Raw genomic sequence first — 10,782 nt, 5'->3', positions numbered from 1 at the left:
ATATCTTGTTGTATCTTTTATAGCTTGTGTAGTTTGCTTAGTTAGCCGGTTGGTGAATTGAGCCTTACTAGCATTGCATAGGTTAAGGTTGCTTTATTTTGTTTTAGAAATTTGAAAAAGGCCCAATTCACTCCCCCTCTTGGTCCATCGATCCTTACAACCATGTCACGATCCCTTTATGAGAACTTAATCCCTAGTTTTCTTATATGTGAACAAAATGCCACCAAAGAAACTCTAGACATAACGTACCACACCACTCCACCCATGCTCTTGTACATCATCCCTTGAAGGTTTTTCTTGTCTAGGTGAATATGGCCTCGATATACTCGCAGCTTTTTATCCCTTCTTTCTACCTACCAAAATCTCGGGATGAGATTTTCTTAAGAGGGAGAGATTGTCACGACCCAAAACTTTTAAATATGATTAAAACTTAAGTAATATCATTATAAGCATCATTAATGCATGATGAAGCATCATGTGCACATGTTTGCATATGTTTGATTAATTTTTGTGTGTTTGTTTGAATGTATGCTTGTGAAGTAAGTTCAAATTTTGTTATGCAACTATGCCTCCAAAACTTTTATTCAAATACTAGATTTCAAATATTTTTGTAGGATCTTACAACCTTTAAACCGAGCCACAAAAGTCTTGGAAAACTCAAAAATGGTTGTTCTGTTCTTTTTTCTGTGCCCAATTTGCAAAAGCTTTTCGAGTGATTCTTATTGGAAAATGTTCTTGGTGATTTTATCTTCCCCCAGAAAATGTTTCGTGAATTTTTGAGCCCGGAAACACCTCCGTTTTGATTTTCAATATTGAACTGTTTCTCTTCTCCCCTGCCCGGGCCCACGCGTCAGCCTCCACCTCTCTCTTCTCCCCTGCCCGCTCACCCTCTCGTTGGGCAGCAGGGGCGGCGCACCACACCAGCCACCGCTGGCTAGTCTAGCATGGCCGTGGCCGGGGCGCCAAGCTGTCCGCCTGCTCGCCTCCCTCCTCCTTTAAATGCCGAGCCAGCCCCCAAACCCTAGCCCTTTCGCATTTTTCCCCATGGCGGCCACCACCACCATCTTCCCCAACTCCGGCCGCCCTCGAATCACCTCCTCTGGTGAGCCCCTCCTTGATTCCTTGCGCGGGGACCTACCTCCCGGAGACCGATTCCGACCCTCACCTCCCTTCCTCCCCCTTCCTGCAGGCTCTCCAGCGGCGCCCCTCTGTCTGCCGCCGCCTTTCCTCGTCGCGCTGTCCTGTCGCTACTGTTCCTTGCTGTCCGCTACCGGGTGAGCCTCGCCGTCCCCATCCCATCATTGTGCGCCACCGTCTGCCGTCGCCGCATCACGCCATGCGCGCGCCGGCCTGGGTGGGCCGCTGACCAGTGGGGTCCGCGCGTCGGACTCTGTGATGGCCAGATCTGGGTGAACCTAGAGTTTTGAGATGTTTTGTGTTGAGTTGTGATCTTTTAAAATGTGTGTAAATTCGTGTATAGCTCCAAAAAATATAAAACTTATTTTTTTGGGTTCGTAATATTTAGATCTACTCTGGAAAAATGTTGTTTTGCATGTTACCTTGCTGTAGATTTACTTATATTTTAATGTTGCAAAAGTGAGTTTAAAACTTAGTATTTTGTGTGCTGCTCTAAAAATGCGAAACTAAATTTTTTTAGATTCCTTGTGAAATGATATTTCCAGTAATACAACTTGTTTTAATGTTACCCTGCAGTTTGTTATGGTTTTACTCTTATTTCTTATGCTTTGTCTGAAAATATTTTAGCGTAGAACGTTTTGCTGGAAAGTGATAAAATGGTGAAACTAGTTTTCTTACCTTTATATTCATACCTAGTATCTGTGTTAATTTTCTTAGATTTGTTTAGTTAAGTTTGCATGTCCTTTTTTATTTATCTTGTTTAGAGTGGTTGAAAATTTATATATTTATGGTTAATTTCAGAAAAATGTTTTTGCTTCAAATCCAACTCTCGTGAGTTTGTTTTCATGTCCTCTATGTGCTAAATTTATTTCATGTTTTATACTTTCTGTTTATGTGATGTTTCTTAATTCTTATCTTAGCTTTGGTGGCCATTATGCATTGGTGTTGATTGTTTCGATCACATGTGTTACATTGTGTGCCTTTGTATAGTGTTACATCCATGTTCCCTCATAACATGTTATTTTCATGTCACTGCATCATACAAATGCATACATCTCATTCATGCATTATAGCGACCGAAACGCAGGAGAACGAGACCGTTGAGCCAGCCGTGTCCGTTGAGCCCAAGCCCGGTGTTGAGTTTGTGTTGAGCCGAAAGAACATCAAGGCAAGCAGCTAAGCATGATCCCTTGCACCCATTTAAATTTATGCAATTTAGTTATTTCATTTGGGTACTATTGAGTTATATATATATAGTATGTTATCTATTGCATTCTTGTACCTACTTTTATGCATTGCCCTTCCTTGATTTGTTTATCCTTATCCTTGTCACTTGTTAGTTAATGAATTACTTAACTTGAATAGATGCTTAACCATGCTTAGAGTACTTTACCACTTGATAGGAAAGGTTGGTCAAGAGTCATCACACTTATGTGGTTATCCTTGATCACAATTGTTCGGCTTGAGTCATGTTGGTTTGGAAGAGTAGTTTCGTGGTCCGGGCGGAATGGTCGGGCCTAGAGAATGAAGTCACAGGCATAGTCCGCTTGGATTGATTAAGGACTGTCCGTGGATGACGTTGGTTTTGAGCAACTTATCGTGCTACCACATATCCGAAATAATGGAAAGGATGAGCCAAATACCTTCAAGACTTGGTCTTTGATGCATGGTCCTAGATACATGGCCAAGGGTGCTATGTAGAGAAGCCTAGGGGTGTCCCCGGTGGACCTAGATTACTCTCCGCGTAAGCTAGGCGTGATGTTCAAGGGTTGAGCCTTGTTGGGAACGGTTGACATGAGTACCCCCTTATCCAACTTGGCCCGTTGGGTGAGCCGCATGGTCCTTACGTCGTGTGGGTAAAGTAGTACACCCTTGAAAGGTTTAAATCAATTTGAATTGCCGCGCTCTCGGTTATGAACAAGCTCTTTATCCGTTGAACTCTTCGTAGAAGGTTTCGGTTGATGGTGGTATATGGTTCATGGCACTTCTATGGTCAATTACTTGGTTTACTCATAATCAACTAAAACTTGAGTTGTGGGTTGGGCAAGATAATTAATTTTGCTAGAGAGCTTGATGTTGGTTTAGAAAGCTAACGTTTATGTAATAATTACTTAACCTTAAAGCCTCATTGTTTGAGCCCTTGCATACTCCTTGTTTATTTAAATTGCGTAAGACTTGCGAGTACCTTTTGTACTCATCTTGCTTTTTAAACTAAGTTGTAGGTGAGCCGGAAGTTGTGTTCGGTTATGTGGCCACAATGGTGCCCTTGAGCAAGACACCATTGCTTTGTTACGGTTTTATCAATCTATTCTCCGTGTAGTATATCTTTGGTGAGAGCATGTTGAAACACTAAACTTTAATTTCATATCTCTTTTATGTCATTCGTGAACCCAAGGCTTGTAATTTGAACCATTCTATGTTGAATTTGTAATAATTAATTGTTGTACTCTTTTATGGTTAAAATTGCTCTTTATGGTTTATTGGTGATGTATCTATTGTATAACGGTACGTGTGCTTAATCCTGGACATGTGGTAAGCACGTACCGGGACTATCGGATTTGATATCGTTTTAAGTGAATGACGTGCCGGTTGTCGAAGTTTCTAGATGTGGGTTAGCACGTGGCACGCTCTTAGGCGAACATGTGCTAGCTCTCATCTTAAGAATGATGGCCGGTGGTTTGCTTAAAATGGTGTCAAATTGGGCGGGTCTTACGGTAGAATTGTCATGGCTACTCCGGCAGTCCGCTATTGTAGCCTCGGTCGCGATCTACCTAACCATTCTAACATTCCGTGCGACTGATAAGAGGGAGAAAAAGTGGGACACCGACTAAGGCTACTCTGGAACAGAAGCTGCAGACAAGTCTAGCTGTACAGCAAGTCCCTGGTTGACAACTACTTATGCCAGGTTTTGAATAGCTCGAGCGCATTTGTTACCGAAGCTAATGCTGTGTTGACATTCTCAACCGCAAGAACCGTGTGGCATCACATCAACTACGGTCATCGCCATCTTATTTTTATTCTCGCTGTTTTTTTTAGAACACATTATTTCCTGATACAATGTATGTGTCGCCAATCAGAAATCGTGACATAGAAAACTAGAAGCGTAGGAATAGGCTTGAGATTGTCAACGCTAATGAAGCTCAATCAGTTGACTTTTGTACTTTTTTTCCTTTATAAGATAGTATCTCATTTTGCATGTCCAGCTCTCAACATCTTGAAGTTAAGAGTTAAGACAACTACAGTTTGAAATAATTAAAGGCATTAGAGATAAATGGATACAATTGACAAATTCGCGTTCAACTAACGGAAGACTATGAATTAACAAACCACAAGCCGAGTTGCATTGAGTAGCATGAAAGCACGAGGCTACCACGAACTGGTCTTCAGAAACCAGTTCAACGTTTTCCCAGTCTGCCATCTCTTATATATGTACTTCATGTTCCCTCGTCTCTATTAGCTCATCATCTGTTCTTCATCCTCTTCTAACTCTTCTCAGGAAGGCCTGAGTCTTCAATACATAGACCTCGTTGCTATCGGGAATAAAGGAATTAATAGCAGGATAATGGAGGTATGTTCGACCTTATCTTTTCTTCAGCTTCTCTTTCTCGTAAGTTTGTTGATTACCTATATATGGCTTGCTAAAAGGTTGTCTTCAAATTTGATGCGATTGTGTACTATGGAAATTTATGTTTGACAGAGAAAGGATAACAATGTTTCGATTTTGATGTCTTATGCTCTGCTTTCAATGTTAATTGGTGGTAATTGACATAGTATCTGGATATTATCCACAAAGGAAGAAAAAACAAAAACAAAAGAATTCCCTTTGAACTTTGTATTTCTTGCCGCCTACAACCACCTAGTTGACCTGATGATCTCTATTTAAAACCCATGCTCTGCCAAGTGTCAGCAACTCAGTATGTGCTAAAAAACCACCAGGGTCCTGGACCCAAAAACAGAAATAAATTCAATCTTGTGATCAATAAGCTTTTCAACGTTTAGATATTTGACTTTGCACTTGCGTGCTGGTAACAAATTTTTCAAAGTTTTGGTGTACGCACTTTCTATACTTGGTCCTTGCACACAAAAAAAGATAAAGTTATTATTCCAATTTTTAAACGGATTTCCTTTTGCCAAATTAAAGTTATGGACTGATGCCCATGACTATATATATTATTACTAGATGCCATTGGAACCTGCAAGTTCTTCACTATTTGGGCACGATAATTCACGGTTCATAGTCTTTAACACTGTCCTAATGAAAAACAAATTGAGTGTAGCCTAGTCAGTTAGGTTTTATTAGGAAATGATAGCCCTAGCTACTTCCTGTCTTAGATGAGATATATGATCAAATTTTTTGTGTGTACTCTGTTGTCCCTAATGATTCTGAAACTATTCAACAAATGTACTCTTACAGGGTACTGCTGGGAGCATTCCAAAATTTGGCGAGTGGAAGGCCAATGACGGTGGTTCCCCTTATACCATGTATTTTGAAAATGCAAGGAAGCGAAGAAGCAACATTGGCATCACACCTCCCCCGGAGGCATCTCCAGCTCGAATGGTCCCTGCCCCAGCTGGCCCTAGAACTCCGCAACGAGCACCTGATGCCAAGCCAGTGAAACCTCAGGACTGCGCCAATCGATCACGAAACCAAGCCAAAGTGAGTACTATTCAAGTCCCATTTAGCATTGTTTTTACATCATTTCAGGAACAGCCAAGACATTCTAAGTTCAATTATTCCTCACCTTCGCTAGGACAAAGCCACGAGACATGTCTCATCCTAAGCCGATTGCTCAAAGGCACTCATCCTTGGCGTCCTGCCAAAGGATATGAAAAGGGTCGGATAAGACATTAGCTAGTGTTGGTTCGTTCCACGAGCTGAAAATGATAAGCCTAGGTGTGTTATAAATCAGCATATATACCGGCCTGATTAGTGGATACTCCCTCCGTTCCAAAATGTAAGTCATTTTGGCTGTTTTAGATTCATAGGGTTTGCTATGCATCTATGTATAGCGCATATCTATATACATAGCAAAATATATGAATCTAGAAAAGTCAAAACGACCACATTTTGGAACGGAGGGAGTACTTAGTTTCCATGCCGTTTTTTGCTATGATTTTGCACCGATAGTATCTCACGTTTGTATCTGAATTGCAATTCTTTTTGGTAATCCATAATTTCTTCATATAGATACATATGGATGCAGAATAACTTTACATGAAAATTGTAGCTTGCAATGGGATCTACAACTTTGCAGTTAATTATGTATCCTTTTATTTCCAATAGTTTAGGTGCCCTGACCAAATTTTTTGGCAAAGAAGGTCAAGGGGAAAAAAAAAACTGCACCATTGTTAGGTGGGACAGTATGGAGGCTTCGCGTGGAGGTTGCAATTTTGGCACTCACACGAGCAGCAAGTTTTTGAGAATTGTCTAATCATGTGATGTTAGAACATCTTAGCCTATAGTTTGGTATCCTGAATCTGTTGGTGTTACAAACCGGTATGGATATTACCACATAATAATTGGTAGGGATACTTTGCAAGTATCCATACCATTTTCATAGTGCCAGCACGGATGTGGGTGACGAACTGAAAAGATAAAATGTTCTTTAGTACTCCCTTGGTTCTAAATTATAGGTAATTTTGAATTTTCTAGGTATATAACTTTTACTATACATCTAGATATACGCAATGTCCAGATACATAGTATAAATTATTTATTTAGATGAACTAATTGACCTATAATTTGGAACAAAGGGAGTGGTACTTTGTTCAAAATTTAAATTCATGATGCATTAAACACAACTCTATTAGTTTTGTTATGGTTCAGTTTATAGCTGTCAGTATAAATAAAAAGACGGCAAGAACTTATTGCAAGCAGAGTACGAAAATACGTCCATTTAAATCCGCTACAATGTGAACCGGAGCTTAATTTGTGTAATATGCATAGGCTGCACGAGGTGGCTCTGGCTCAGTGCCGACCTGGGGCAACTGGAATGAGAGCAACAGCAGCGCAGGTGCTCAACAGTATACACTTGTCTTTAACCAGCTAAGGGAGGAAAGGAGGAGTGCTCCTCCAACGCCTAGCATTGAGCAAATACAACGCCCTACTCCAACTCGAGCCACTCATCATGATCTTTATGATCATGCACCCAAGGTGGAATTGAATTTCAGTTTCTCTTCAATTTGAGGACCCCTTTACAATATTGAACACTACTGAATTCATTCCCAGCTATCTGTTTTCGAGCCACGGGATACGACGTTATTGAAAACATTTTCCATTTCAGGGCTTCAAATGCTGCGGGTTGTTTTGAATCGAAGAGCTTATGGCTGCGACAACACAAGTTGATGTTTAAATGGCAAAAATACATCTAGGTTCTCCACATGCTTCAAGGTTTGAGCAGTGTATTAACAATGAACAGATGTTGGGACGGCAGACATTGATTTTGAAACTTGCATCAACTTCGTAGACATTTGAAGGTGGCGATAATGAATGTGTACACATGTACATGCCAAACACTTTTTCTTTGCAAAACTAAAATAGCAAGTTTGATCGACCTTCATATCCTTGTTAGAAAGTTCTATTTGATATAAGAATTTTGTGATGATGAATGCATCACGTTTTATATATTTTCATGCTATGCTTTCTCTGTATATCCAATATATTATTGTGTTATTGTTGGCACTCCTTAGCCTATACGAACAACTCTGCAAGCGCACAGAGACCAATGTATATATAGCTTTCACCAGGGAGTATACCCGATATCGAATTCAAGCAACGATAAGCGCAACTAGACCTAGAACTATTGGACGAGACCCACCAAGGGAAAAGAGGAACGAGGAAAGAGGGTCTAACTTAGCCTACTCGTTACCTAGATAACTTGCTACTCACTAACTTCGGCGGGAGGAAGGACTTCACCTTCCGCCTAACACTGTGGTTCTGTGGGATGGAACACAACCCGAGGTAACAACCCTTAGGCACCACGCCTTCCGCTATTTAGTTACTTACTCCTACCATGTGAAGGACCAAACAGGCCACCAAGGGGTGAATAGGAGCCTTAAATCCGATTTCAAAAAAACTGGAGAGAAAAAGTCCCTAAAGCACTCGACAAACCTCAGACAGTGAGTATCAGTACCGCATAGCTCAGGACTGCTATCGACATTACTCGCTCACATGAGCCAGAACACACTCGTGGAAGCAAAGCGGTGAAAAGCACACACGAAACTCGCTCACTTGCACAAACTCACAAAAGCCGATCAGAGAAAAATCACCATAAAGAACTTCAAGAACTCGAGAAACAAGAGTTAGTACACGTATAAACAAAAGCTAGAAGAGCTGGAATTAAATCTAGCTAACTTGAGTACAACTAAACTAATTTTTATTTTGGTTTTCTTTTAGACAGCAGACACAAAAGCTAGTAGGAACAAGAGCTACAAGACAACTAACACGAGCAAAGAATGAAAACAACTAGCTAAACACAGCAAAGACTAGCACTAGCAAAGGTGGGCGTCGACGGAAAACATGTGTGCAGCAATTCCTCGAACAATTGGTGGGCGTCGACGGAACTAGCTGCAACTCAACGGTGTTGCACCATGGATTTCCCCACACACGCATGCGCTTGTTGGGACCTGCAAAACAGCCAAGCAGACACACAAGTGCAACAAAAATACTTGCTGGAAATTTTCCCGAGCATCTTGTGTGCTTGCTGAAATTGCCGCTGCTCTGGCTGTGCTGCCGCTGCCTGCCAAGTCTGCTGGCGGACACTGAACTGAATGGAGAAGAAAAGCGCCAAGTTGCTCACCTGCTCACGGCTACCTGCTGCTGTCGACGCAGCACTGGTCTGCACCCTGCCCCTCACCAGTAATGCTACCGCTGGCCCTTAGGGCACGTACAACGGGCCGTCGCGACCCGTCGATATGCAATGGATTTTTGCGTTTAGCCTCCCGATGGTAAGGTGCTTGTCAGTGATGGCTGCAAGATCTGAAATTCCCATCGCGGTGAGGCTCGGATGGGCCAATAGATAGACCATGGAGATAGCTGCGGAGGTTGCGGTGCCGGGGGCGTGAGGAATCGGCCAGAGGTGAGCTGTGGGCATGGAACTTTGGCTAGCTGCAGGGAGCTCCGTGGCTTCAACCGTGATGAGAAATGACGGGAGATGGAGATGCACGGGGAAGATGAACAGTACAAGCTAACAAGCAATGAATGTTTAGTATTTGTGTGTTTATGATTTGGTGAAATTCATAGTAAAATAAATACAGGTCCAAATAATCTCAAATTTATTTTGCTCTATCTTGTGATGCTTTACATTTAAAAAATATGAATACCCATGCTATTATCCTGTGTTTTTATCTATAAATTTATTTGTGCTAGGGTGTTTAAATGCATATTAAATTATGTATTGATTCAACAAAATATGAATCAAATTTTGTTTACATTTCAAAACTGTAACCTTTACTCTTGAGAAGTTTAAATGTATTTTGTACTTACTGCTTGAAAATTGAGAAATGTCTAGTAAATTACAGAAAAATAATAAAATGGCAAAAACCATGTTTTCATCTTTTGTTTTCTTTGTGTACAATAAGAGAAAATAAGTTTGCTATGTTTTTTGTTATTTTATATGCCTTTTATGATTTAATGTATAGGTGGCTTAAAATTTGTTAGAAAATACATGCAAATTAATGTTTATATACATTTTATGATTTAATATGTTATATATATATATAAGATTTATGTGAATTATTTGAATGTATTGTGCATTCTGTCATCTATGCAACAAAATGGCTACAAAAATCAATTATGCACTAGATCACCATGAATTTGTATGTCAAAGGATAAATTAATCACACTGCAGACAGCCAAATAGACAATACATTGTACAACCTATTTGTTCAGCTGTCTGTTTAAGACAAAAAGACAGCAGTTGTCTGCACTGTTGTATTTGCCCTTAGAACCTTCAGCTGTGCGCCCCCTGCGTGGCCTCCTCTGCAAGCTCCCAAGGCTGCTGACCACCGCATGCAGATCAGGCGCCCAGTGCCACTGCTAGCTGTGCGCCAAGCCTACCTCCAACCGAGCTCCTGCAGCCCTTGGCGCAAAAATAACAAAGGGGAAACCAAAATACACACAAGAGACACACGAGATTCAACAAAATCAAAAGCCCAGAGGATACCAGGAGGGAAGGCTCTCCTTTCCCGCAGATTCACAGCTTCAATAACTATGTCTCCATCTCAAATCCCTAACCCTATGTGAGGAGAAGAAAGAAAGGGGAAAAAGAAAGAAATCTGGGGAGTGAAGAAGGGGGCGACGGGAGAACAAAAGAAAGGGGGCTCGGTCAACAGGCTAACCAGCACCCTATCATTCTTCTTTTTTCGCCAAGTCTCTATCCCAATTATTAGTACCCCTATACTATTAAATGAGATACACAACCACGCAGGGGCAATTTTATCTAACTTTTTCTTGAAGCATTGGATGGACCCGGCGACTTCACGACTTTGCTTTGTCTCGACGCAAGCTTCGCAATCCCACCACCTGTCCTCCGACCTCCTCGGGCACTCCATCCCGATTCCTGCTAGAATTCTTCCTCGGTTTTTGAGGCCCAAACCCGGAAACCGTGCATCGATCTTTTGATCCTCGACATGTGTCATCACCAT

General features: G+C 41.3%; 1 protein-coding gene and 1 long non-coding RNA gene across 2 annotated transcripts; one reads left to right on the top strand and one right to left on the bottom strand.

Annotated features, from left to right (window-relative positions):
• Window positions 1-4,556: 4,556 nt before the first annotated feature.
• Window positions 4,557-7,753, top strand: LOC120644339. Its single transcript, XM_039920952.1, has 4 exons — window positions 4,557-4,705; window positions 5,552-5,794; window positions 7,085-7,291; window positions 7,422-7,753. Exons 1-4 carry the CDS (start codon window positions 4,700-4,702, stop codon window positions 7,446-7,448), a joined length of 483 nt encoding a protein of 160 aa, XP_039776886.1. The 5' UTR covers window positions 4,557-4,699; the 3' UTR covers window positions 7,449-7,753.
• Window positions 7,754-8,393: 640 nt separating this feature from the next.
• On the bottom strand, window positions 8,394-10,509 carry LOC120644338. The gene is made up of 2 exons (XR_005663635.1): window positions 10,302-10,509; window positions 8,394-10,209 (listed from the first exon to the last, which is right to left on the bottom strand). It is a non-coding gene; the product is annotated as an uncharacterized LOC120644338 (long non-coding RNA).
• Between the last annotated feature and the right edge of the window lie 273 nt (window positions 10,510-10,782).

Source organism: Panicum virgatum, chromosome 8K (assembly GCF_016808335.1).
Source record: "Panicum virgatum strain AP13 chromosome 8K, P.virgatum_v5, whole genome shotgun sequence".
NCBI classification, from domain to species: Eukaryota; Viridiplantae; Streptophyta; class Magnoliopsida; order Poales; family Poaceae; genus Panicum; species Panicum virgatum.
This window is presented reverse-complemented; position numbering and strand designations above follow the sequence as displayed.

Bases quoted from the DNA above. Each gene is read 5' to 3' on its own strand.
- LOC120644339 (XM_039920952.1), top strand. The intron at 5,795-7,084 runs GTGAGTACTATT...TAATATGCATAG, and splicing joins GATCACGAAACCAAGCCAAA to GCTGCACGAGGTGGCTCTGG. The intron at 7,292-7,421 runs GTGGAATTGAAT...TTTCCATTTCAG, and splicing joins TTTATGATCATGCACCCAAG to GGCTTCAAATGCTGCGGGTT.